Source organism: Coloeus monedula, assembly GCF_965178545.1.
Source record: "Coloeus monedula genome assembly, chromosome: 8".
Taxonomy (NCBI): Eukaryota; Metazoa; Chordata; class Aves; order Passeriformes; family Corvidae; genus Coloeus; species Coloeus monedula.
In genome coordinates, this window is record NC_138788.1 from 25,618,361 (window position 1) to 25,645,886 (window position 27,526).

Below are 27,526 nucleotides of genomic sequence, written 5' to 3' on the forward strand. Positions count from 1 at the left end.
GAGAGCAGTGCAGTGTATCCTATGTCCAGCAGCAGAGGCTGGGAGAGGTTTGAGAATCATCTTGTGAACCCCAGCTGGAGATGGAGGCCAAGAGTACAGCCTGGCCTTTGGTGAGAGGAACAGGGGAATGGAGCAGAGGAAAGCTGCAATACTCTGCCTAGATCTGGGGGATGGGTCTGCTGCTAAATGGTGCTGCAGTTTGGAAGAAAAAGAAGAAGAGTCATCTGAGGCCTTGTGAACTCACCGCATGTATGAGTTGAAAGACAAGTGAACTACTGTTTGACCCTACCTCTAGCTGCTACCCCTTCAAAACAGGACTTGAGAGGGACAAGAGGAACAAACATGACAAGTCTAACATGAAGAGATGTATTTTAGGGAGAGTTTTCTTTCCAGGGGCACTTCTCTGAGCTTGGAGGGCTCCTGCAAGGACAGATGGGGCAGGATGAAAAAAAAAAGAGGGATGAAAAAACAGGGAGACTGAAAGAAAGAAGTGAGAAGGATGAGCAGCCTCACAGCACTGAAAGTTGGAAGAGATCACAGTCAAACTCTGGCTTTGCATCTTGCTGCTGCTCTTCCAATGGATGAAAATATGAGTTTTTAATTAACTTTCTTACTGCAGTTGTTGGAAGGGGAATCACCTTCAAAAAAGAAATACAAATAACTGCTTTAACAGGAAACTTTTGCTGTTGTAATTTATTGGAAGGCAAAATGAGCTCCGATTACATTATCCACCCGCACTGTGCCGGTAACGTGTACTTCGGATATTGCGCTATAATCCAATGACTGCTCCTGAATTATTAACACCAAGTTGTTATTAGAAGAAGTTGCCTGCCTTATTTCCGCCATTCTCCCCCCGCCCCCCCAGTCCCTTTATTAAGTTTCAATTGATTCCCCACACCTCCTCCTGCCCCCCAAAAATGAGCCCTCGCCTCCCCGGCTCCTTCATAGCTGCCACAAACGTTACTTGCATTTGGCAGCCTGGTGAATTATTCACGCGTGCCGGGAGCGGCAGAGATATTACAGGTCTCGGAGGAGCCAGAACGGCTCGGCTGTCACAGTCCTGGGTGGCTGTGTCGTTTGTCCCCCCCGAGCCAACCAAGCAAAGTTTTGTGGAGCCCCGAGTCCGGAGCGCAGTTGCGGGGCAGGGAGGAGTCTTGCGGGCAGACCCTCCGCTTCTCTCCCTTGCAAAGTGAAGGATACCCGGGGCCAGGGTAAGGTGGACATCACCTCAGGACTTGGCACCCCCAGACCAGCCCCGGGAGACTCAGAGGCGACAGCGGAACCCAGCGCTATGCGCGATTTCAGCCGCCTCCGGGCGGAGCTGCGCGGGTCGGGCGATGTCTGCCCCCGCCTCCCCAGCGTCCGGCCCCGCCGTCCCAGGGTTAGCTCCGTGGCCACGGACCACGTCTTCCCCGCTTCCAGCCTCTTCTCTGGAACCGAGGGGGACTGGAGAGAAGGCGGTGGCTGCTCCCTGTCCCAAAATGAAAGTGACCCAGGTGACAGACAGGCTCTGGACAGACCGGGGGTGCGCTGGTTCCCTCTGAAGGGTCTTCCCCGCTTGTCCCACGGGCCAGCCTTGCCTCTCCTGGGACTGGGACGGTGTAGGGAGGGTCCGAGAGCTGCTAAATCTCTGTCATCCACAGACCCTGACACGGCCAGGAGGCCTGAAATACCCCCGACCGGCTCCGTCCCACCTCCCTGTCCTCCTGAGGCGTTCTGCAGATGGCATTTATCGGAGTATTTAGAGGGTTTTAAAACTGTAAATTGATAAAACTCAAGTTCTCGCCTTGCCTGGAGCTGGGACAGGCATGTCCAAACTGTTCTTCCCAGGCAGCTTGAGTCTTACTGGATTTCTTGGACTAGAAAATAAAATACTGGAAGTTAAGAGATTAAATACGTTCAGATGCTCCTATTGGCCCTTCTCTCAAGGAAACCCCTGGAGCGGCTACTGGAGGACTCTGTTCCCGGGGGAAACCCGGGGGTCTGGCTGGGGAGCTGTCAGCTCAGACTGGTTCTCTAGCCCCAACAAACCCCAGGGAATCCCTAAAATCCACTAGGAGTGGTGGGTCGAGAGGGTCCCTGGCCGTGCTGGGACACAACGCCCTGGTTCCTGACATTTAGGATGTGGGCACCCCCGCGTTTCTCCTCCACTACGGGAAGTGCTGCCTGGGATCCCACTCAGGGTGCTGAGGTGGTTGGAGGTGTTGATCCACCCCGGTCGTTCCTTTCAATTTGTGCTCTAAATCGGCTTGTGGGGGAGACGGTCTCCTCTATTTCCTTTACACCAGCCCGAGAGCATCCCCGCTTACACCGGGCCAGGGACTCGCCCAAATTGAGGCTGCCCCCTCTCCCGGCCCCACAGCGGGGCGGCGAGAGCGGTGCGAGCCGTGCCAGCTCCACTATGCGGGGACTTTGCGGGGGGGAAACAAATCGGCCCCAGGGGTGGGCAGAAAGTGCTCGGACCCTGCAGCTCCGCCGGTCTCGGCGCCGCTGAGTCGCCCCGGGAGTTGGTTTGCAAACGAAAATCCCAGCGAGAAGTCGGGGAGCTGGGCACCGCACCGCCCGTCCACCCGAGGGGAGCTACTCCTCGCATCCCGCTTCCGGTCGAGTTTCTGGGCCCGCGGGTTTCGTCCCTGGTGGGCCCCGTTCCGATCCCGTTCCCGCGCCGAAGCCCTGCGAGGAAACGGCGACTTCTCCATCTTTCTCTGCCGGGGAGAGTTCGGTGCTTCGCGGGGCCGGTGTGTCCCAGCCGGGCCGGGCCGGGCACGCTGCCCCTGACCCCGGCTCCCAGGCCGGGTGCGAGCACTCGGGTCAGATTTATTTTTGGTGCAGAGAAGTTTCTTCCCCTGCAGGGAAGTGGTTGCGAGGGAAGGAAAGATCGGCCGATAGCTGTATAACGAGCTAGAGAAATGGGATCTGCTGGGGAGCTTCTCCCCAACCTCACAGCGCTCCCCGGTACCCCGGCGCCCCCTCCCCATCACAGCTGGGAGCCGACGGGCGCCCAATTCGGGGAGGTTGTTTACCAAAGGGAGCAACGCCGAGCAGTGCCCGGCGGGGGCAGGATCAGGGGATACCTGAAGGTACCTTTTACCGGCCGTTTTGCCAAGAGAGGACTGGGACAGGGACCACAGACCCCGCCGTGGCTCCCTCTTCCGTCCGGCACTGCGGGTCCCACCAGGGTCCCTCCGTCTCTCGGCATTCGCAGCCCCAAACTTAGGGGGGTGCTTGAAGGCAAAAATAACAGTTATTTCTTAGGTTCCCGGCTCGCCCTCCCGGCCTTTGAGAGATGCTGTGCCAGGACTAGCTATCAGCTCGAGGGCACGAAGTTTTTTTCCTCTCCACGCTGCTAACGGGGAGTGGGGTAACGTGTTTAGACCACTTAAACTAGGCAGACATAGCTGGGAGCCATGCACGGCTCAGCTATGCCGGGAAAGGAGGTGTCATTTGTACGCAGTTACTTTGGTGATCAACACTTCAATGATATATGCCGACTGCTTTAATTATATTCCTGTGACATTTTCCTGGACAGGAGAGGACCGCACACAGCCAGAGCCGGGCAGCCCAGGGAGCGTTCTGCTGCTGCCCGCCGGGCCCGGGGCTGTTCCGGGGAGGGCCGCTACGCCGACACCCCGAAATACGGTTCTGGAGACAGCAAGGGGAGAGGCCTCCAGAGACGCTTCTCCTAGCCAGAGATTTTTTTTTCCGCGTGTGTCCCCACTCACGCGTAGTCTCGGTTCAGCGGCAGTTTTCTCCTCTGTGAGGAGGAAATGCCTCAGCTTTACTTGCTTTTCTTCCACAGTGGAAGGCAGGGACCCGGAGCGACACATCCCCAAAGGTTTCGGGGGACCCCCTCATCCATCCCCGGGGACATTCAAGGGCCGCCGTTCCCCCAGCCCTGCTTGCCCCCGCCTCGCGGCCGGGGACCCGACTCAAACTTCCACATGCACCAGGAGTAGGTCAGTTCCAGGTCCCAGTCAGAGGGGCTGTAGCAAGCAGAAGCGGGGGGGTGTTGGAGTGCATTGGATGAGGGTATTCTTCCCCAAACGACCTCAAAGCTGGGACATACGACTGGCAGCTGCCTGCCGGTAGGACAGGCAGAAGAGCCCGGCGGGATGCGAAGTTCCTTGGCGGTGGCTGGAGCAGGCCCCCGTCTGTCCCCGGGGCTCCCTTGCTCGCCGGGGCCCTCCGAGGACAGTGAGATGCAATGGGACACGGCGAGGGGCACTGAGGGTCCCTAATTCAGGGCTGGGTGCCAAACGGGCTGCCAAAAAAGAAAATTAAAATAATTAAATTCCGAAGGATGAGGAGGGGGGATGCAGAACTGTCCCCCTAAGCCGGGTTGAGGGCAGCCTAGCCCACCCCCGGTGCACAGAGAGGGAGTCGTTTGCGAGGAGGGAGACGCAGCGGTTGCAAAGGCAAAGTAAGCGCAGGACAAACGAACCCAAATCCACCAAAGGCGCCACCGGGCAGCCGAGAGCACAGCAGAGAGGGGTTGGTGGGAGCCTGCCGGGACAACCACCGAGAGCCGGGAAACGCGGGGAAGGGCGGCCAGGGTCTACCCCCTTCCCTCTCAACCACCCCTTTTCTCAGTGAGGTGCTATCTGGGGAGGGACGCTGGGAACAAGGGCAGGCGACAGGCCTGAAGCCACCGGGCTGAGCTGCTCGTGCAAAGCATGAATCCGGCTATCCCCTGCCAGACAGCGGCCGAGGCAAACGAGGAAGGGTCCCTCTGTGTCGGGGAGTCTGTACTGAGGCTGCTGTCCGTCCTCCCCCGGGTTCTGCCCCTGTCAGGAAGCCAAAAGAAAAAATAGCAGGGTGCTTTTAAAGCCCTGTCCTCCCGCGTAGGAAAAGAGGGGAGATGCAGACTGGGGGGGACAACAGGGGACCCAAAACCGTTTGCAGGATTTAGCTGTGTCTGAAGCACTTTTGCCCGTGCCCTGAGAGGAACTGGCTGTTCTCGAGATGGGGGAGCAAGCTGCGCCCGTGTCCGCACTCCGCTCCGCGGGGAAGGCTGAAGCCGGTAACTGGCTGCGCCTCAGAGCATCCCATACGCCAGCCCGCCCAAACTCGCGCCCAGGAACGAGGCTATTTTTCTTTCGTTTTTTCCCCCCCTTTTTATTTTTTTAAAATCTTATTTCTGTAATTATAACACCAGCACCCCCGGCTGAGTTCTCTATAAAACCTGGATCCTGACATAAAACGCCACGCTGGAAAACAATGCGAGGGGACACAAGGGAGAGGAGGAAAGGGTCTAATTGGTTAAAATATGTTTAAATCACTTCATAAAACCCAAGCAAAGCGAAGCAAATAATCCACCTAGCAAAGCAAAGAAGCCGGGCGATTTAGAATCAGTGTAATTCGCTCCCCCCCGACCAACTCCCCCCATCTCCTCGCAGTATTTGATATGATGAATAACCCAATATAGGCCTTTAAAAATAGGTCACTGCATAAAGAGACTCCCAGAGAGCTATAAAAAATGGGAAGAGGGCGCTTTAAGGAGAGGAGCCATTTGCTTCTTTTGTGCTTGTTTGGTACCTAGCGGCCTGGGAGCTGCCAGCCGTCCTCCTCCTGGCCCTCAAGGTGAGGAGGGAAAGTTGGGGCCGGATTCAAGCCTCGGCCTCTCTTCCTGCACCTCCCGCCACGGCCCGTCCCGTCCAGCCCCAGCTCGGCCCGCGGGTCGCGTCCTGGCCGGGGTTCCCCCGGGGACCGTGAGGTGCTCACGCCACAGTGGGGGCCAAGCTGTTCACCCCGTCTCTGGGCTTTGTCTCCGTCCCTGTGGAAGGGCGAGACAAGCGGGATGGTGACACGCGTTGAAATACTAAGGAGCGGGTCTGGCCCTGCGGAGACCCGGTCCGGGCCGGGTTCCCCGAGAGTAGGGGTCACAGCAACCCCGCCGCCCCTTCCCCTCTCCAGAGCCGCCCTTGGGCTCGCAGCAAAAGGACTCGGGCTGGAAACCGGCCCTCCCCGACTTTTTCCCCCCGCGCTGCCCCCGGTCAGGACCACCCGGCGCCACCGGAGCCAAGAAGCCGCCGACATCCCCGGAGCACTCCCGGCCCGCAGCCCGCCAAGCAATCCCTCCGTGGGCTCTCCCAACACCGGGGGGGGGGGGGGGGAGCGAGGGGGCCCTGCTCCCGCCCCGGCCCCCGCAACCCTCTCCGACACAGGGCGCTGGGAAAGAGGGGCACGACAAATTCGGCGGAAACCTTCGGATTTTATTGGAAAGGAAAGGTCTGCCTTACCTGGAACCAGGTCCTCCCCTTCTTCCCCTCATTAAAAAAAAAAATCAAACTACTCTGGATAGAGCCGGAGAGAGACATTTTGAATAACCTGGTAGCAGAAATTAGCAGGAGGGAGAAATAGAAGAAAAAAATTTAAAAAAAATCTCGGAGGGAAGAAAAAAAAGATACAGCCGGATATTTTTCGGTTTGTTTTGTTTTCGATTATTATTGTTTTTCACTATACTGTATTATCCTGATGCAATAAAGGCTGGTTTGTAATGTAATTTAAAAATATATATGTCCAAACAAATAGCAGGGCCAGAATATGACAAGTGCATTCAGCATTATAATTCAACTGGGCTCCACCTCCATACCGCCTCCTAATTAATGGGTCTCCGAACTTGCAAAAGCCTGCATTGGACAGAGAGAGAGAGAGAGAGAAAGAGAGAGAGAGAGAGGGCGAAAAGTGTCATTGAAGATAATTGATTACCTCCCAATCAACAATAACTTGTTAGCAATAGTCAATTACCCCATCTCTTCTCGCTTCTTTCCCCCTGGTCCGAGGTCTCGGTGCGAGGGCTGCTCTTCCCCTCGCTGAAGTCTGCTTTTTCTTTTTCTTTTTTTTTTTAATTATTTTTTAAATTATTTTGGGGTGGGTATTCGCTTGGGGTGGGGGGGCAGGGAAAGTGCTGTGATTTGGGGTGTTTCTTAAAATAGCAGCCAGAAAGAGAAAGAAAGAGGAGAGACGGGGGGGGAGAGAGAGAGAGAGAGAGAGAGAGAGGAGACAGAGAGGAGGGGGAAATCTCCGACCCAAAACCTTGGGACAAGAGGTACGGCAGGACCACCTCTCGGCGAGGGACCGACGGCAGCTCCGCTCCGCGCCCGCCCGCCGCCCTGCCCGCCCGGCCCGCCGCCCGACGTGGCTCTCCCCGGGAGGACCCGGGGCTCCTCCGCCGGAGTTGGAGGTGGGCTTCAACTTTTGCTCGCTGTCTTCGCCGCCGTCACCCCGCGGTCCCGCCGGGGGCTTCTCCCCGCGGCAGCGCATCCCCTTTGCGGGTGGGGAAGGCAGCCCCGTGCAGCCCGGCCCCACCATGACTTCCAAAGAAGAACCCAAACCCTCCTCGGGGGAAGAACGGCGGCGGAGCCCCTTGGATCACCTCCCACCGCCGGCCAACTCCAACAAGCCCCTCACCCCCTTCAGCATCGAGGACATCCTCAACAAGCCCTCGGTGCGGAGGAGTTACACCCTCTGCGGAACGGCCCACCTCCTCTCCGCCGCCGAGAAGCACCCTCCGGCCGGGCTGCCCCTCTCCGGCCGGGCGCTGCTCTCCCAGACCTCGCCCCTCTGCGCCCTGGAAGAGCTGGCCAGCAAGACCTTCAAGGGACTGGAAGTCAGTGTGCTGCAGGCGGCCGAAGGTAAGCCGCTCGCAGAGTGGGGGGATCCTCCAGCGGGTGGGTGCCCCGCTCCTCCCCACGGCCTGGTTTTCCTTCTCTCCTCGTCCCCCGCCATCTCCCAGGGTGTCGCATGGGGCGGGATGGCGGGTCCCTGGGAGGCCGGTACCCGGCAGCATCCTCCCCCCGTGGCCCTCAGGGTGCGGGAGCGGGGACTCTGCCCTGCTCTCTCCAGATACCGACGGGGCAGGGGGTGTGGGGTCCGGGGGCTCGGGTCGGGGTGGACACGGGAAAGCGGGGACAATCTGGCGGCTCGTCGGCAGGCCGGGACGGGATGACCATCTTCGGTCAGCGGCAAACGCCGAAGAAGCGTCGGAAGTCGCGGACGGCCTTCACCAACCACCAGATCTACGAGCTGGAGAAGCGGTTCCTCTACCAAAAATACCTGTCGCCGGCGGACCGGGACCAGATCGCCCAGCAGCTGGGGCTCACCAACGCCCAGGTCATTACCTGGTTCCAGAACCGCCGCGCCAAGCTCAAGAGAGACCTGGAGGAGATGAAGGCCGACGTGGAATCGGCCAAAAAGCTGGGCCCCAACCCCGCCGTGGACATCGTGGCCTTGGCCGAGCTGGAGCCCAGCGCCGAGGGAAGGGGCAAGGCACGGCCCGGGTCCCCGCCGCCGCCCCCCGCCGCCGCCCGGGAGTCCGGCGCTCCGCCGCCGCCCCGCCCCGCCTCGCCCCCCACGGAGCGGCCCCGCAGCCGCCGGGACAGCGAGGAGGAGGAGGAGGAGGAGGAGGAGGACGTGGAGATCGACGTGGATGACTGAGGGGCGGCCGGCGTCCCCCACCATGTCCCTCCCCCCCCATCCCGACAGCTCCAAACCGGCACCCTCAGCCCCCCATCCCGGCCCCGGCAGCGCGGCGGGGCGGCTGCTCCCCTCGGTCGGAGCAATAAGCAATAGAACCCCACCATAGACACACACACACCCCCCCGATTAACTTAGGGTAGAGTCGATATCCCTCCGCCTGCCACATCTTCGGAACGGTGCAATTACGGACGGCTTCTGTATAAATATTTAAACGTATATATTGGATTTTTTCCTTCCCCCTTCTTTTTGAGGTTTTGATTTTTTTTTTTAATAGCTATCAGTGATGATTATTTTGTCTATAAGGGAGACGCGTAACCTTGGAATAAACCTGGCTTCCAACAGATGTTTGGAAAAGCAGTTGTTTTCAAAGACTTCCGAAACAAACCACTTTAGAGAAGATTTAAGTGAGGCTTAAAACGGCAACAGCAAAAAATTAGCCGCTTTCCTTTCCTTGCATGTTTCAGATGTGCACGAACTAATTTTTGTTTTTCCTTTTAAAATATATTTTTTCCTTTCGCAATCTTGGGAACTTGGGGCTGGGTTATAATGCAAGTTGAAAAATATATACTTTCTTTTTTTCCTAGAGCATAGAGATTTGTCTCCAATGCAATTTCTGCCTCATTTTACCAATTAAAAGCTATTTTTACCATTTTCTGCTATTGTTGTGCTTTTATTAAAAAGCTGCCTTTCGTATTTTTGATATGAAGGTGGTAACAAAAAAAAAAAGAAAAAGAAAAAAAATCCTAGAATTATTTTTTACTCTTTTTAGAATTTTTTGCATGCTATGGAAATAAAAAAGGACAAATCCCAAAATCAATACATTTAAATATTACACTATAAATTTAAAAAAATGTACAGATTTAAGACCTGTTTTTGTTTGAATTGTACAAATTTTAAAAGGCCTGCTATTTAAGTTCCGATAGGGACAATGTCGTTTTATTTACTGTCTCTTAGAATTGTACAGATAGCTCTTTTTTCCGATACAATAAAATCTTTACCATTTTAATATACTTTTTAACGTCCTTCATTTGTGACCGAAAAAACACCCCGCCGGTCCGAGGTTACGCCAGACTTTTCCCCCACAGGAATCTCCCATCCCGTTTGCATTTAAAGTTACTCTAAGAGCAGTACCTGCGAGAAAAAATGACGGGAAAGGAGAACACAAGTAAGACCAATATTATTATTTAATTTTTTTCCTAAGTCTAATGCCAGGCAGAGTTTAGCAAAGGAAGAACGCGGAGCATCGATAAGGCCGGAGGTGCGGACAGCGCTTCCCGGGCGCGGGGATGCGCGGCGGCGGCAGGAGCGTGGAGGGGCGAGCGGGACCACCAGGACCCCGGGACCGCTCCGCTGCTCCTGCCGTCAGCAGGGCATTGCCAGCCCGAAACTGGAGGGGAAAAAGTGGGGCAGAGAAAAAAAATAGAAAGAAAGAAAAAGCAAATCCGAGGGGGAGCAAGGAGTTATCAGCGATACGGACAAAAGGAGCGGGGTGTGCTGCGGGGGGAGCTGCCCTCCTCCCGGCGGGCCAGGCCTCCCGCTTCTGGGCAAAAGCTGCCATGGGGGAACGGGGATGGAAAATGTTGCGTTTCCTCCCTTTAATTCTTTTTCTTTCAATTTCCTCCCCCCTCTTTTTTTTTTTTTTTTAATTTCTTTTTTCTTTATTTTTTTCAGTCAAAATTAAAGCTCTGGTGAATGTGTTTTCTCTTGGCAGCGTGACTTGCCTTTGGAGTCGAGCAACGTGTGTTTCTCCCTATTCTTTGCAAAATTTATGTGAGAAAGGCAAATCTGGTGTACAGTGCTGGAGTCGGCAGAGAAGTGTCCAGATAAGACGGGGTTGGTTTGTGGGTTGGATTTTTTTTTGGTCCAGTTTCTCCGAGGCTAAATAAATCTTTCTCCTCTTTGAGAATGGATGGGGTTGTAATTTTTAGCGTAAAGCATGAAAACTGGGGACAAATGAGCCCTCTTCTCTGAAGTGACAAGCGACAATGGAGCATATACAGCCTCCTGCGGTTCGCCATGCTGAAACAAGCGTGCCCCTCCACAGCAGAGAGAAGGCGAGCGCTTGGAGACCATATGGTTTTTGAATTTTCTTCACAATTTCCAGACAATTTGATGGATTAGGTTAACCCTCCCTTCCACTGTTTAACTCCACAACAATGGGAGCAGAGCTGTTCTCCCTTCGTCGGGGCATCTGTGCGCTTCTATTCTTTTTTCTTTCTCTCTTGGTATTTGGAACAAGCCTATGAATTACAATGAAATTCACTTTTCTTTAGTATTATTTGGAAGAGCACTTGTTTTCCGCCACCTCCCGCCCCCACTCCGCCATCCCCTCTTTTTTCTTTTTTCTTTTTTTTTTTTTTTTTAACCTCCGAATGATAGCTTTGACTTCGGTCCAGATCGCTCGGAAAGCCTTCAATCTTGTCCTTAAGTGTTTTTATGCTAAACAGGGAAATCGTAAATGCTGAGAAACTGTGACATTTATGTGAAGATCTAGTTAAAGGGCTTTATTTGTTTTCTTTATCTGTTTTTTTCCCCCGTTCCCTCTCCTGTTCCCCCTCCTCTCCTGTCCCCTCCCTCCCCCCAGTCTTTTATTCTTTTGTCTTGGAATGGATTTAATGAGGCTGCAAACAGTACAATTCACTATAACCAAGAAATAAAAAAAAAAAAAAACCAAAAACACAAAAAACCCCAAAAGTGGCTGGGTGTATGGAAAACAGGCTGGGAGTTAATTTGGGTTTCTGATCTATTGACTTCTGAGTGCAAAGAGAAGAGATGCCGGGCAGTCTTGCACCCGCAGAAGTTTACCACACGTGGCTGGGGCGGGTTAGTAAATAAAGCCTCCACCTGAAGATTTGCAGCCTGTTAATTTGGCTAGCCCCCCGTTTCCAAGTAACTGGGGGTTTGGCTGTTTAATCTGCGTATTGACAAACAAAAGCTGCTGTTTTGGTTTTTGTTAAGCTTAAAACTGAAGCTCTGCCTTGTGCCCTTCGTTTGTCATCCAGTTTGAAATGCACCGTTCCCTAGGATCACCTATCTGAGTAGATCTATTGCTCGGGATTTGCTCTCCCTCGAATTTTAGATACAACACTGCTTTTTTTTCTTTTCAGTGGTTTGTGGTTTTTTCTGGTTTGTCTTTTTTTTTTTCGGGGGCAGGGGGTGGGACTGTTTTTTGTTTGTCGGTTGGTTTGGGTTTTTCCCCCCGCAGCAGCAGTAGGGACGCACTGACAGCGCTGAATCCTGCCCTCTGGGCTGACCCAGCCGCAGCCCTTCCCGGCCCATTCGGAGGACTGCTGCCAAGGACGCGGCATGGAACCCCTCCTGCCAGCCCCAGATTCCCAGATTTAACCCAAACTAAGGATCTCCGGATCTGCCCCGCCGACCCAGGGGCCGCCGGCCGCTCCCCTCGTGTCCAGCGCTGTCCCGGAGAAGGAGGGAGGTGGGCCGAGACCCCCAGCTGGAACTTACTGGACGGGGACACCTGGGGCAGCGGTCTCCTTGTCTGGCCTTCAACCTGCCCCCAGTACTTCCTGCACGGATTCACAGCAGGGGGCAGAGTCCGTCCCTTTCCCCACCTCGGGCAAAGCCACAGCGTTTCGGAGCTTCTCGCCCCCAGCCCGGTGCTCCGTCCCCTGGGCACCGGCTCACCGCGGTTCGCCCTGTGAAAAGGCGGGCATGGGGCAGGGGGAGAGACAGGCCTTTCCCAAATGATTGCCGACAGGAAAGATAAAGGCGTCCATCTGCTTAAACACCCCGGGTCCTCGCCCGCGGAGGTGAAAACTAGCAATTGCCAAAAGGGTGTGCGGGAACGTGGAAGCGCCTTGAGGGAGCGAGCTGGAGGCCCAGCGGTCCCTCATCACCCGCCCCGTCGGGGACTGCGCTGCCCCGTGTCCCCCGCGTCGGGGCGGGCGCGGGCACCGGGCACGGGCAGGTGCGGGCAGGCGCAGCGCGGGCGTGGCGACTCCCGAGGGTCTCGGTCCAGCCCGCACCTCGGCCACCGCTGTTCCCTCCCCGGCAGAAACCCCATTTCCCAAACGCAGGAGCCGGACATGCGTGTGCCCCCACCCCCCCATCCTCCCGCCCCTGCCATACCCATCCTTCATCCCCAAACTTGACACTGCCTTAGATTTCGTTTGGAGGTGTGAAGGGAGCGGGAGGGGAGGAGGCGGTGGGGGGTGTTGTCTGCGTGGAAAAGCCACTCTTTAGTGTTTGCGGGGGGGAGTTAAGCTTTTTTTTTTTTCTGAGAGGGGTGGAGAAGATCCATATCTGATCTTGTTCACTTCACACAAGGCTCCCAGACGGAGAATAAAGCCCCCTTCTGAATTATCCAACAGGGTTGAAGCAGGTTGAGTCAGTGAAATTCAGTTCCTTATTTTATGAGGTGTCAGAGCTGATGTCGAATATGGCAACGATAACTAATACTACAGTCTGAGGGACCAGAACGTGGTAATTAATCCCAAAGACTTAAGTGTATTTTAGTTCAGGAGAAAAAAAATCACTAATTCAATCGTCCGGAAAATTGAAGTTTGATGCATGAGTCTCTGCTGAAAGGAAAGGTTTTTCCTTCCCGATTCTGGGGTTGGGGCAGGAATCGCAGCCTGTCTCCTCCGCTCCCCAGAAAGGCCCCTGTACAGGGCCACTGCCCTCCCGCCCCCCGCCCGGGGCACACGGGGGACCGGCAGGCTGAGGGACGGGGGTGGCACAGGGCTCTCCCCATTTCCTCAGCATCCCACACCGTCCTTCCCGCCCACCCCCCGCAGTAAACACTAAACATTCGTAGCCATATCGCGACCGCTCCCTTGTATCGCAACATGCGGAAAGGCTGTCGGGCAGCACGGCGCGTCCCAGCCGCTCCTGGCCTCCCACTGTCCCCGTACCTACGGCAGTGGGTCCGGGGGGGCATCAGTATTTTGCCTGCCAGCCAACCCCACACCCACACCCTCTTCCCCCGCTTTCGGCCCCTGGGCAAGGCCCGTATTTGCTCTCTCGGCTCTGCGGCACTCTGGGGGGCGCTGGGGACACCGGACCCCGCTCCTGTGCCCGAGCGAGGAGACGGGCACCCTGGGGCAGCCCGGGCAGGGCCGGGGCCGCTTGGAAGGTTCACTGCGCCGTGATAGCGGTGGGGCCGTGCTCGCTGCATTCAGCCCCACGGCCGTGAGCATCCTCCTCCACGGCGCTCGGGCCCGGACACCTTTCAGCCTTCTTAAACTCCGGTCTCTCCTCCGGGCCAAAGCGGAGACGCCCGGTCCGACCACTCCTGTCCCCCACCTCCTGCCAGGCTCCCCGCTGTCCCGGGGGACCTGGAGGGTCCATTCGCCCCGACGGGCTGGGCTGGCACCCCAGGTCTGGGTGTCTCCTCCGCAACGAGGGGCGGTACTTTCGACGTGCGCACCGAGGTGCCTGGCCCTTCACCCTCCCCGTCCAGGTGAGCCCAGGGTAGGTGGGGAACAGAGTCCGAAATCTTCCCTCAATCTGTCTGGCAGGACTGAGCCTGTCCCGGGGGGGTTGTTCCCCCACCTGTCCCCATCCCAGGCCTGGTTTCTCTGGGGGAACGTCCCCAGTGCTGGAGGAAGGGGACCCAGGCCCCCAGGGGAATTGTGCGCAGTCCTGTTGTGCAGGTCACAACGAGAAGGCAGCAGCAGAAGGTATGACGTCATCGACGCTCACCGTGACCTCATCACCCGTCCCACTAAAGGCAAGTGGCCGTCGGAGCAGAGCCCTCGAGGGAGCTGCCGTCAGCGCCGAGCCAAGCGGGCCCTCCCAGAACCGGCCGCTTGATATCATAACAGAGAGGGGCGACGGATGCGGGGGAGCAAGGGATGCCCGGGGGCTGCCCGCTGACGGGAGTCCTCTGCCGGCAACGCTCCGGTCCTCAGCCCTTACCTCGGCCTCTGCTCGCCCCTTTGCCCACCGCGCCGCGCCCCCTCCGCAGTTCTGCTCGCCGAACGCATCGCTACGCGGAGCCGGAGACGGGCCAGGGGGTGCGAGGGGGTGTAAACACGTGTAGAGCCCGCACTGGTAACACGTGTGAGGCTGCGTCCACACCCTCACCCCCACGGCTACAAACTGCACACCTTCACCGCACTTTGAATTTTCATTTCCCACGACCGTCTCGGGGAGGAAGAGTCCGAACGCTGCCCGCTGGGCGCGGGAAGAGCCGAGGCACACGGAGCGGGGGCTTAGCTCCTGTTCCCCGGGGCGGAGAGGCATCCCCACACCGCTCGGAGCGTACCCCGCGGAGTCGCGCATTGGAGGGCCCGGCTGGTGTTAAATCAGCCCACTTGAGCTGAGGGAGAGAGAAGCAAACGGGGAGAGGAGAGAAAATAATTGCATATTTAATGAGCTGCTCGGCAAAAGGTGTTTTGCCGGGATGGCACCGGCGGCAGGCTGGGTGGCAGGGCCGCCGTGGGGCCGCACACCCACCCGCGTCCACCGGCTCACACGCAGGAACCACCGTGTGCTGGAGTCGTTATCATTTTTGTTAACTTTTTATCGACTGTTTGCTAGATGGCATGTCACTAAAGTGTATGATTTGAGATGAAAAATTAGACAGATTAACCCGAGGGGAGAGCCTGATTGATTACTAAATAGGATCAATTTGAAAGTTTTAGTCATAACGTTTCTGTAGAGCCCCTTAATACTTCAAACTTCAATTTTACGGGCTATTGAACTAAGCATGTTCCTGACAAAATTGATATATGTATTAATTTGCTTTAACTGTTGATTAATTACTCTCCACTGAAAGAATTATATGGAGCTGTTTGCCTCAGATTTGCATATTAATCAAATTCTAGTTGATAATTCAGTTGGTGCGATGGATTTGGAGATGGGAGGGGGCCGAGCCAGGGCAGGGCTTGCAGGAGAGAGAGAGAGAAAAAAAAAAAAATATCGCTAACCTCTGCTTCCTCCCCAGGTTTTCCATCTCGAGTCCTCTCTCTCCCCACCTCTGTGCTCCCCTCACTGCTTAGCTGCCAGTTAGTGCATTAAAATCAAAGATGCAGAACGCGCTACCCTGGCTATTTGGTGAAAACAGAAATTGCCTGTCCGGTTTTTATGATGTTCTCAGCCTGAGAAGGCTGCACTTTAATGTGTCCTGTCAACATGTCTGGGATTTAAAGGGAAAACGGCACAATTTAGCGCCGGGTAATTAATGACAAAGCGCCCCGGCCGTTACGATGGCACCGACGCCCTCAGCCCCTCCGGGTGATGCCCAGTCCGGGAGGAGCATCCACGGCTACCGGCGCCCAGCCTCGACGGGGTGAGAGACGCTGTATTTCTTGCTCGGTGTAAGGGAGCGGGCCATAGAGCCGCTTTTCCTAAACGGCGAGCAAATTAACAGGAAAATAAAATTAATTGGAGAGGCTCCGGCTCGCTATGCGCTGAGGAAAGATAATGGTGTGGGAACTGGGGAGGTGTCCGGAGGGTTACTTCTCACAGAGGGGGATGCGCCCGGAGCCTGCCTGACCCAGCTCTCCGGTTTCCCCACGGCGCATCCCACCCGGTACCGGCCCGGCTCGGAAGACGACCGACAGCCGAGAGGCGGCTGCAGACGGACACAGGGAAATAAATATTTCCTGGTATGCGCGCAGCTCTACACGCCCGGAGACCCCGCTTCCTCCCCACCCCTGTGTCCATCCGTCCATCCTTCCAGCAGGAGCATCCCTGCGACTCCCGCACTCCCTGTCCGAGTCTCTGCTGCTTCTTAAGCCTTAAACCTCGACACGCCCTCACTGCGGATTGTGAGGGTCTGGCTATAGCAACTTTTCCAACCCTTCCCCCCTTCCCCCCCCCCCCCCCCCAAATATATGGATTCAAAGGGTAACAGTGTAATTAAAACCAGATAATTAATGAGACAATATTCCTACAGCCTACATCTTTAATGAACAAAACCCTTCAGGGCCAACGTGCTTTTCCAGGCTCATTAAAGAGAATAAAGTTGTGGGGCTTATGTACTTCCCAGTGTGTTAATAATAAACCAGCAGTGTATGCTTTTTAAAAGCATAAGAGCCGATACTTTCCACACCTTGAAAGAGCCTCACAGAGCCTTCTGCAGCGCTTTAAATATTTTAAATGCAAAGTAAGGTACAAAGGATGCTACGAATCTCCCCTCCCGTTGTATTTGAGGGGCTGCGCAGCAAAGCTCTCTGCTGATTCCGCGCCTTTTAATCAGACCCAAAATGCAGAGAAGGAAGGAAAAAACGAACAACTCTTCCCTGCAACTGCATCTTGCAAACTTTCTGGAACTCTTCGTTTTCTCTCTCTTTCCCTCCCTCTCTCCCTCCTCTCCTCGGTGCTGTTTGGCTTCGGGAACACGCAGCCACTCAAGCACGTACGAAATCCCTTTGTTTATTTCCAAATATATTTAAGAAAATAACAGCCCTGGGTTTAATGCTGAGAATATACAGCCTGTATCTGCTGCGTGTTTCTATACATTTAAGCTTCTTGTTTCTTCCCAGATCCTTCCTGTGGAAGCTCCCGAGGTAATATTTCCATTTTAGTACTTTGCAAGCTTCTAACTCAAATTGTTATTGCTTCACATTTTTAAAGTTTACTTAGCAAAAGGCCCGGCTAACGTGAGCTGCTTGCAAGCTCGGAGAGAGACGAAAGGGCCTTGCCTTCAGCTACATTCTGCAAATGTGAAGGGATAGGGGCTTTTAGGGATGAGTTATACCGCAATCAGCTTAGTAAATCTGCATGCAGAAAGGATGCTAATTAGTCTTAATAGTCTACCAATATGCCCCAAGACTGAAGACACAACAACGTAAATCTGCTACCGATAAATATTTTTAATTGTTAAATTTAGTGGAAAGAAAAGTGTATTTTCCCGTAGCGAACGCGGAGGATGCGGCGGGGCCGGGCTGCAGCACGACACGCTCCGCTCCTCGGCGGGGCCGGGGCGGAGACAGAGTCACCCTGGCAGGGGCCCCGGGCCGCCCCGACCCCCGACGTCCCCCTTGCCACCCCCCTCAGCCTTGCCCTCGAGGAGGGGGAGCGCCTACTTAGATTGTGCTTGGTGAAATTAGTGATGTATCACGTTAATTACCACTGTGATCTTAAAATGGTTGCAGGCCCAAGGAAAATTAATGGAAATCCAAATTCTAATTATGTGGCTGGTGTTAAAGAGTTGAACTAAATACCCAGGAAGGGAAATTGGATGATAATGTGGAATTATGCTACATTTTCTGTCTGCTTGTGGTTATTGCATCATGAAGCCTAATAAATGCATTATCAGGGATACTGCTGGAGGATGATCTTTGGGGATACAGATGGGGAGGGGGGTATGGTGATTCCTGGGATAACTGCGAAAAACAATGAAGAAATTCCAAGAACCGCTGATTTTGCTCCATGCTTGCCCGACGTGCGCGGGCCCAGCCCTGTGTGCTGGGTTTTGTAAAGAGGAGAGAGACGAGAGCCCCAGGGAGGGGGTACTCGGGGCCATCCTCACAGCGGGGCTGCAGCAGCATCGCCCGGGCCGGCTGCCCCGTCACGCCCTTCTTGAAGGTGGGGAAACTGAGGCATGGGCACGCATCCCTCCGGGCTGCACCTCCCCGATCCCTCTGCATCTGCCCCAGAGTCACCCAGCAACCACACATGGAGGACTAATTAATTAACACAATTAAGCTTTCGGAACACTGGGCTGAAACCCGGGGGGTCGCAGAGAAAAGCCAGGGGAACACGACACCGAGTGCGGCAATGTGTGTCGCGTCCGACCCACGCGTGTCCGCGGGGAAAGAGGGCAAAACCACCTTCCCACAGGCTTAACCCTTCCCTCGCTGGCGGTCTCGGGGTCCCGGGTTTCAGCGTTAAGATCTCAGCCTCATCCATCACAGAGTTTAAAAAAAAAAAAAATCAAGAGGGAAACCAATACAGACAAACACATCAAGACTCAGGAGTGGCGACCCTTGGAAAAGGCAGGGTCCAACCAGATCTGAATCATTTTTCTTTGCATAGTTTAAAGGAATTACTAGTGATATGCACGGCTGTCACTGCAAACTACATTTATGGATTTGCAAGTCATTTCCATAAATCAGCTGCATTGGATCCATCAGAAGAGCAGAGCCCGGCGTCGGTGCGAAGATGATGGAGCTCTCTTTGAACGTATAATGAAGTGTTCCAAGGGCTGCAGTTATTTTTCTGCTTGTTAAGGATTTTTTTTTGAAGGGGGAGGGGGGCCTTTTCGAATTTGATTTTAAATTAAAACGTCGCCAAGAGATGTTTTATTGGTGATCACCCTTATGATAAATTTATGCTTCAATAATTACTTTCCACGGGATATCGATTTCCTCTGGCAAAAGCCTTTCTCCCTCCTTCCCAACCCCTGTCTCCCATTTCCCGAACAAGACAGTGCTCCCCCACTGCCTCCGTCCCCCCTGCCCCGGCGATGGCTTCGCAGGCAGAAACATGAATGGGGCAGGGGCAACCGAGTGCTCACGGCAAGGAAAGGAGCAAGGATTCCACACGTGAGCAGTCTGGCGGCTGGGAAAGCCCCCGGAGTCCCCCAAGCCCTTCCCAGGTTCAGCGGGCCCATGGATGGTGGGGGGACTTCCCTCGACTTGGTGGAGGTCCCTCAGAGGGATGCGGGAACCTCTGAGGCCGCAGCAAAGCCCCCCATGCTGAGTTGTCCTGACTTCTGGGGAGACGGGCTACTGCTCCACGGCACTCCTCGCCTCCCCCTGCCCCTAAACCCAGAGCAAACCTCGCGGTGAGAGAGTGCGGCCGGTCACAGCAGCCTGCAAAACAGGGGAGTCCTTGTGCCCTCCTCCTCCGGTGCAGGAGAGTGTGGCTGCCCCCTCCCGCTGTGCCCCCCCGGGCTCACACTTGCCCCGGCTGCGGGGCAGTCCCCACGTGCCCTCCGGTGCCCCGCCTGGGAAGGGAGCACACGGAGCAAGCAGCACATGGCAAAGAGGAGGTCTCGCTTCACCGGGGCCACAAGCCCCAGGATTAGAAGTGCTCTTAATGGTGCACCAATCTGCAAACACATCCCCTGCCAAGGACCCAGCTGCCCCCTCCACACCACCCCCAGCAGGCACGCCCTCACCAACACCAGTCCCTCTTCTCTATTGTCACAGACCCACTAACTCGCTGCTGGAAAAACGTTCAGGGCAGCCAAGCATGGACATTCAGGGAGCTCAGGGCATTCAGTGCACAGGGTCCATGATGGTTTCATTGCCCAAAGCAATGCCAAGGCCACACTAAACTACCACAAGTTCATTGCACAAATGTTCCTTATCTTCAAGAACATTAATATTGCAGCCAAACTGGAGTTTTCCAAGATGCTGGAATTATTCCAATATATCACTTCTGATATGTCCTTTCCTGACAAAGCCAATATTCCTCTCAGCTCCCCCCAGTCCATTTATTATGGAAATAACTTTTCCCTTGGAAGGGACTCACACCTTGCTCAGAGATCACAGCAGTGAGAACAGGAGACCACAGAACATGTCACCACAGAAACTCGGAGCCTGTGCCAACTCCCTCAGAGGACCCTTTCACAGAGTTTTCTGCTCTTTACTCTAGTAGCTGGCTGCTATTCTCCTTTCCTTTTTAAAAAAAAAATCCTTTATTTGGGAGCAGGAACATGGTATTTGGTGGAAAAGTGATGGGACTGTCAGCTCAAGTCTTGCTGGCTGTGGAGAAGCCAGTTGACTGTAAATGCTGGCAAACACACGGGAGTTTATGAGTGGTGGTAGCTCATGTCCTAGCCCCTAGTAAAGTAAAAATTGTAGGTACTGCCACATGGGTGAATGGATCATCTCATCGCCTACCACCACCACCACCACCACTACTACTACTACTATTGTTATTATTATTATTATTATTATTATTTTAAAGTAGTGGATTATATGAATGAGCAGCACTGTCCCCATTCCTAAACTTCAACACCAAACCCAAGCGCTCCAGCAAGTGCTCAGGGCAGGGTTACCATGGCCCATGCACTGAGGGTGAGGAGAGGCCTGTGACCATAAGCAGAAAAGCTGTGGCACCCTGCACAACCCTGCCTTGCCTGGTCTGGCCTTGCAGCAAGGCCAGGGGACACAGCATGTACCCTGCAGGGGTACAGCCTTGGCCAGGTGTGGGGGTCCCTTCCACCTGGTTGCAATACACCTGCTTTTAGCTGCCACTGGGCACAGGAAGAAACACCCCTCTTTTGTTTCCTCCGGTGTGTCTCCAGTAATTATTACCTTTTCATGCAGCTGAGGCCACTCATTGCTTCCCATGCACTGCCAAAGATGGAGCTGCCACAGTATTGACATGGGCACAAACTTGAGCACTCCAAACCCATCACAGAGACTGGAGCAAAAACTGGATCCAGTAGCAGCTGGGAAGGAGGAATGGGTTGCCCTGTCCCATTGCCTCTCTCCTCGGTGGTGTCAGGCCTGTAGGCCACTGCTGGCAAGATTCAAAGTGTCTCTGTCCTGCACCAGGCGCCTCCTCGGCAGGGCAGGATGAGCCGCCGGACCCCCAAATCTGGCTGCCCTCAATTACGGCGTAATAGCCCGGGCTGTTAATTGTCCTGCCTTCCCGACGTCCCACTTCGAGGCCATCGCTTCTCCAAGCTCACCTCACTACATCCTTACGACACACCCGTGGGCATCCCAATGCCGCTTTGCCCTGGGAGGCGGAGGAGGGAGCCGGGACGAGGGGTGTGAGGGGGACCCGTTTCCCGCCCGAGCCGCTTTCCCGCCCGGCGCTCAAAGCTTAGGCGAGGGGGACCTCTGCAGGCCGCGCCGCCACCCGGCCCCAAAACACGGGCGGCACCCCCGTGTGGGGCCGAGCAGGGCGTGCTGCCTCCTGACAGCAGCTTTTAATAGGGGAAAAGCCCTTCTAAAAGTTAAAAGCTGAAAAGAAGAAAGGTTTCTTCTTTTGGTTTGAGCAAAACCCCCCGTGGCGTTCCTTTTTCTGTGAGGTGAGCAGCCACTTCACATCCCGCAGACAAATCAAGTCATATTTTCCAGGGCTTGTGACACTACTAATGTCACCATGTGAAGAAGCATATTGTACCCCACGACCCATATCAGGAGGAAGCAGGATGCTACCATAGTAATGCAGTCTGAAGGGTGAAAGCCATCCCCTGGTTCACAGTCATTTTGGAGAGGATTGCCACTTAAAACAAATGACACCGGTGCCACAGATCTTCGGGAGAAGATGGAAGGTGAAAACCAGGCAGAGGGTTAGACATGACCTGACGCATCTCAAAAACAGTGGGGTGACACAAAAGCAAGCAGTTCTTCCTAGTCGATCCTGTGAGCACGGCGTGCATGCCCCTCAGTCCCTGTCCTCCCAAATCTAAACGTCTCGTCGAATTTCAGCCAAAATGTGACTACAGACATGACAAGTAAATTCAGTCCTTGGATGTTTCAAATCCTGCTGCTGTCGGCAACTGATCTCTGGAGCACTCCCTGCTGTGTGCATACAGCTCTTTTGCAGCCAGGGTCACCTCTAGCAGAAACTCTCCTGCCTCCTGCTTCACCCTCAGAACCAAGAGGGTTGCAGAGTCCCTGGGTCACTGCCTGTCAACTGACAGGATTTCACACCTGGAATGAGCCCTCCCTTGTATATGTTCTGTCCCAAGCCTGCCAGCTGCTTGACACAGTATCCCCCCTTCACTGCTCATGGGATCCTCAGCGCTCTGCTCTGAGGCTGGCAGAGTTGACATCACGAAGTACTACATATGTGCTGGTGGACAGTCCCCAGGTTATTTTCTGCTCTCACTTTCATGGGCAACAATCACCCTCTGGGCATTAGCCCTGCCTCTGGTTTTTACTTCCCACCAGTATTTTCAGAAAAATAATAATAATTTGAAGGAAAATAAAATTATTCACAGCACGCTCTTTTTTTATTTGGGTTTTTTTTATTGTTGTTCTTTTTTGTTTGTGAAAGTAGTTAAGCCTTGAGAGTAGGAAGTATCACAAGTCACGTTCCTTTATGCTCATGCTGACAGCTCCCCCCGCTGTCCTGTGCTTGCACATCCTTTGCTCAGACACCCTCATCCACGCCAGGGATGTCTGGTGTAAGTGTTAGAGAAAATGGAGCCAGACTCTTCTTGGGGTACTGGCAAAGATGAAAGGCCAGTGGACATGAGGAGTGACAGACAAGTTGCATCAAAGAAAACCGTGATTACTTATAAGAGAAAGAAACTTTCCACATGAAGGATACTCAAATACCAGACCAGAGATCCAACTTTGAAGTCACTAGCCATGTCAACATTCAAAGGTTTACTGAACTGAGAAACCTGCCCTAGCAGCAGTGAGCCTTGCTCAGAGAGAGAGAGCTCGATCAGAGTCTTCCTGAGGTCACTTCCAACCTGAATTATGTTATGATTCAATGATGAAGCAACAAAATCCTTGGCTGCTACTCCTGCATGCCCCTCATCCATCAGTGCTTTCCTGCACACCAAAATGAACTGGAGCACTCAAGCAACTTCCAAGTCCATCAGCACAAGCACCAACATAAAGCCAATGTCACACAGCCTGTAATTAGCTTCTATTTCTCGTTTCTTAAAAAGATATTATTTTATGAAATGCTAATGTTTTTCCCAAATAGTCACATTTATTTTTCACCTAATTCAAGCACAGCCCTTAATTGTTTGATACTAATAGCTTTAATTTCTCTTCCTTGTCTCTTTTTTTGCCCTGTAGGAGGAATCAGCTGCAATACCCATGAGCAAGGCTGCAAAACAACTTCTGCCCTCATTCTTTGTGCCCTGTCCAGTCCAGGGTGCAGAAACCATGGCCAAGGGGAGAGGCAGTCTGCCCTATTTGATCCATGAACACTTCAAGGGAAAGCAAAAGCATAATTAGCACTGCAAGATGTAAAGACACAGACAAGATCACCCCAAAGTGAGAAGAAATAATAATCAACTGATATCTTGGTTCTGCCACCAGGACCTCCTATTTCATTTAATGGATGTCTGGGTGACACAGTCAGGGCTGGGCTCTGAAGCACCTCACTTTGGAGTGGTGACAAGTCTCCCACTCAAAACCCTTTTGCAATGGGTTTGGTGGTAAGAAAGTTGAAGGAATGGTAAGTACTCCAGGGGGGATGCTTCCCAGTCCTGCCCTATTTCTGCTGTGTTGCAGCTTTGATTTTGGTACCTTCCCAGGCTCCCCTTTACAGCAGGGAAGATGAGAATTATGTTCCTGGGACATGGCTGGAAAGAAAAGGTTTGGACAGGAAATTTTTTGGAGGGAAACGAGGCAGGTATTCCACTACCTGCAAACACAGCTGGAGCCTGCGTGCACAGCATAGGCTGAGCCTTGCTCCTCTCTTAGCTGGCGTCCCCAAAGCAAGGCACAAGAGCTCAGCGATGCTCCTTGAAAGGTGCTCAGTGTCCTGGCAGAGGCTGCTTGTGAGGCCCTCTGGGTGTCTTTGGCTGTCCCTGAGAGCCCCCAGGACTTGGTCAGAAGGAGCCCTGCTGAGGCACAACATGCAATGTGAGCTTTGTGCCCCTCGCAGCCCCTCCAGTGCTCACCTTGCCAAGACAGGACCAGGTGCTTTCCACGCAGTTTCCTACTGGGTGTGGGTCTTGCACACACTGAGAACAGGAGTCCATTCACAAGCTCTGGCAAATGCCTACCCAGATCTTCATTTTTTTCCAGGCCTTGGCTCTCAACCAAGGCAGGAATCTCCCTTCAAAGGAATAGTGCTCAAAAAAAATCCATTTCTTAGCCAGTGATACAGAAAGCAAATAGCTCGTGCCAGCCCCAGAGATGGTGGAGTTCATCTCATATTCTTCTTCATCTGCAACACTCTAAAAAAACAAAACCCTGATGATCTGATCTTGATGAAGTACTCCACCATGGCTGCTAATTGTTTTCCCATTAATCTTTGCTTTTGAAAGGAAAGCTGGATTTTGTTGAAAGCTCTGAAAGTCTGTGGGGGTCAAGAGGTGTGGCTTGCTAGCAGCAGGAGGGTGCAGAGAAATAGATGACGGGTATGTGCTAATTTTCATATTATTGGAAAATGTCCCAGTGAAGTTATCTTGTCCCTGCTGCAGACATAGGCTCTGGATATTGCTTGTTCCTGCCTGGCAGCAAGAGAGAGCAGCAGCAGCATCTGTTGGCAGCAGAGGGGATGCAGCCATGAAGGATGGGTGCTCACTGTCCCAGGGACCTTCTCATTCAGTTTTGTTAGCATAACCCTAAAATTATCCAGTTCTAATTGATGGGAAGAACAGAGAGTTTTGAAAGGCTGTGTCTTAAAAAGAAAGTTTATTCTCATTTTTCTTAGAGTTAAGAAGCTGCTGCCCTAACCAGGGCAGGTGGAGAAAGGTTTCTGTGAGTAAGAGAGACAAAACAGTCTGTCATAAGAGGCTTAGTTGGAGTGGAGCCTGCCTCCGAACAAGACAGAGGGTGAGGCGACCTTGCAAAGCCTGTCTGGGCTATTTTCTTGAGCTCTGGGAAGAAGACTGTAAAGGCAGTAGTGACACAGGAGAGCTGCATTCAGAGTGGAAATTAATTTTGCTGTAATGCCTGCTGTTGCTGCTGCTTATGCAGCAATGAAAGACGGCTGCCTCTAGCCCTGAAATCCTAAAATCCCCCAGCTGTCCCCAACCCTAGGGAGCATGAGCAAGTCAAATGGAGCCTCTTCCATACCAGGAAGGCCCTTGCTCTGTGGCCTACTGGGAAGTGTAGTTCAGTGCCTGCATGGCCATTTCGGAGCAGCCTTTGCTGGTTAGCAGAGCCTGAGGTTTGAGAGCAAGGAATTTTTCAGGCCAAGGTTGGGATGGATCCTTGGGTTCGTTTGCTCCTTGCTTTGGTTGACCATCCCTCTTTGGAGTGTGGGATCATGAGATATTCCTCCTTTCCTAGGATGTCTGAGGGGACAAGATGCAGGATGTCCTTTCTGGGATGCTGTTCTGCAACCCGAACAGAGGAAGACAATCTTGGTAGTGAGGGGCTTGCCAAATCCCATCCCCAGTGGAAATAAAGGTGGGCACAAGCAAACAGGAGACATGGCTGGAAGTAAGGCATGCGGACAAAGGTTGTCCTGAATAGCGAGTGTCCAGGGCTCATGGGGCAGGGCCACCCTGAGCTTGTGCTTTCCTGCCCCACTGAGTCAGGGCCAGAGTCATGAGGTTAACTCAGCCTTCTCCAGGGAAAGGCTCACACTGATACATCATGGAAACACAAGTGAGAGCGGTGCTTCAAACTCTTTTCAGACTGGGCTGGTGAGGGACAGGGCATTTGGGGTTCAAATGATGCAGAAAAGCTCAAAAACTGTGAGAGAAAAGGAGGGAAGGAAGGACCTGGCCAACTGCCCACAGATGCTGGATGTGACCAAGTATGTAACCCTGGCAAAACCAGCAAACCTCCAGCATCTGGCAAAGAAAATGTGGGTTTGCACACTCTGGAGCCTGGGGCATATCTTGAAGAATGTGCAGCTGGACGGGTTTGGGGGTGTTTCATCCAAAATGGAGAACCTGAACTTTCTGCATTTCTTCCCGTGGCTTTTTTTATTTCCACTAAAGTTTTATTCTTTCAGTAAGGAGGCGTGAGTTCCACCCAGGCTGCACCTTCCCATTTTCCTCCTCAAAGTAATAACAGCCTCATTTGCTAAAGGCACTATAAGGATATTAAGTGAAAATGAATTAAGTTTAATTCAATTGTTATTTTAGGAGCTTTGCCTCGTCAGGGTTTTGCAAAGCTTCATTCTTCCACTCGCTGGAGACCGGCTTTAACACGCCCCTGCTGAGATGTTGCTGCAAGCCACGAACCCATCACGCTGGGAGTTTTACTTAATGCTAAGGGTTGGATTTTATTTTGCTTAAATGTCAGAGTCTGTCTGCCATGCTGCTGCGGGAAAGGGAAGAACCAGAGACTGGTTAGCTCAAGTCCATCAAACGCAGCTCAGAACTAAAAGTAATTGTCTGGCTGGTGATTTCTCAGGCAAAACTCCAGCACTTCCTTGTCCAGAAAGCATCACGTCATTGCTGCCCTGCTTCAGAGAGGCTTCACCTGCTCATTGCATTGGGTCTCATCTGGATCTTCTCCACTTGTTGTGGTACCCTTTGGATCACCAGTACAAGAGGGTGGAAGCTGCCAGGGTGGGAAGAGCTGGAGAAGGATTAGCCTGCATCTGCAAAGCGCCCATGTCACCTGTGCTTTGCTCTTTGGATTGACTTTAAATGCAGTACAAAAGCCCTGAACAGGATCAGGGCCTGCCCTGGTCAGGAACTACTCCCCCATCCCCAGTGAGGCATCAGCTCCACCCAAGACAGAGAGAAGCTTTGAAAAGGGGGAAAAGATGAGAGAAGGCAGTGACAGAAGGACCTGAGCTATTCTAGAAGTGATGACTGTGCCTTTGCTATGTGGTCAGGCAGGCTACTGGGTGCCCATAACCACCTGGGCATTTGGAGAAAATTCAAAGCCCTGCACAGGATGAGGGATGAGGTAAAATGTGATCCTCAGGGGTGAGAAGAACAGGGGCTCAGACTCCCTCAAAGCCCAGCAGAAAGACATTTCAGAGGAGTTGACAGCTCCCATAGCTTGTGCAGTGGAGCTGTAAGATCTAGCATCCCCCTCCTCCCTCTCATCTCTGGTTCTTATAGCTGAGGGGCAGAAGGAAGGACAAGACCCCAAAGATAAATGCCCACACAGCGTGCTGGGACAGCTCAGTGTCAGCGGCAGCAAGCAGAAGGAAGGAGCGCTCAGAGCAGGGTTCTCCCAGCCCCTAACCTTGCTGAGAGCCAGCACCCAGGATTTATGGAAGAAAAGCTTGGAAGTGACCTCTGATCCACTCCAGCACCAAGCACGGACTCGGATGGCATTACAGCTTGATGTACGGCCAGTGGGTTTGCCGGGCAGTCTCCTGTGAGCGATGGCTTGCGATATTTCTGGAGTTTATACCTAGCTCTCCAGCTCGATGGGCTTTCTGGGGATGATTTGTGCCGTGTGTAGCTCTATAAATATTGAGCTCAGAGAATTATATATGGCGACAGCCCTACAGCACTCCCGGTGATATATCCCTGCATTTGTGGTTGTAGGCGAATAATTTTAGTTTGAGTGGTGTGGCAATGAGAACAAGGAGGAAGTAAAATAAAAGGGTAATT

At 53.6% G+C, this 27,526-nt stretch overlaps 1 protein-coding gene and 1 long non-coding RNA gene across 2 annotated transcripts; one reads left to right on the forward strand and one right to left on the reverse strand.

Moving 5' to 3' along the window:
- Positions 1-3,483: 3,483 nt before the first annotated feature.
- On the reverse strand, positions 3,484-7,617 carry LOC309575513. The gene is made up of 3 exons (XR_014226605.1): positions 7,484-7,617; positions 6,240-6,629; positions 3,484-4,261 (listed from the first exon to the last, which is right to left on the reverse strand). It is a non-coding gene; the product is annotated as an uncharacterized lncRNA (long non-coding RNA).
- LBX1 (ladybird homeobox 1) lies at positions 6,636-9,464 on the forward strand. The gene is made up of 2 exons (XM_082285966.1): positions 6,636-7,634; positions 7,934-9,464. The coding sequence occupies exons 1-2, from the start codon at positions 7,310-7,312 to the stop codon at positions 8,434-8,436; spliced, it is 828 nt and encodes a 275-aa protein (XP_082142092.1). The 5' UTR covers positions 6,636-7,309; the 3' UTR covers positions 8,437-9,464.
- Positions 9,465-27,526: the final 18,062 nt, after the last annotated feature.

What these genes read in the sequence shown, in the direction of transcription:
- LBX1 (XM_082285966.1), top strand. Translation starts at nt 7,310, where the DNA reads ATGACTTCCAAAGAAGAACCCAAACCCTCCTCGGGGGAAGAACGGCGG. An exon ending in TGTGCTGCAGGCGGCCGAAG is followed by an intron (nt 7,635 to 7,933) that starts GTAAGCCGCTCG and finishes GCTCGTCGGCAG; the next exon opens with GCCGGGACGGGATGACCATC.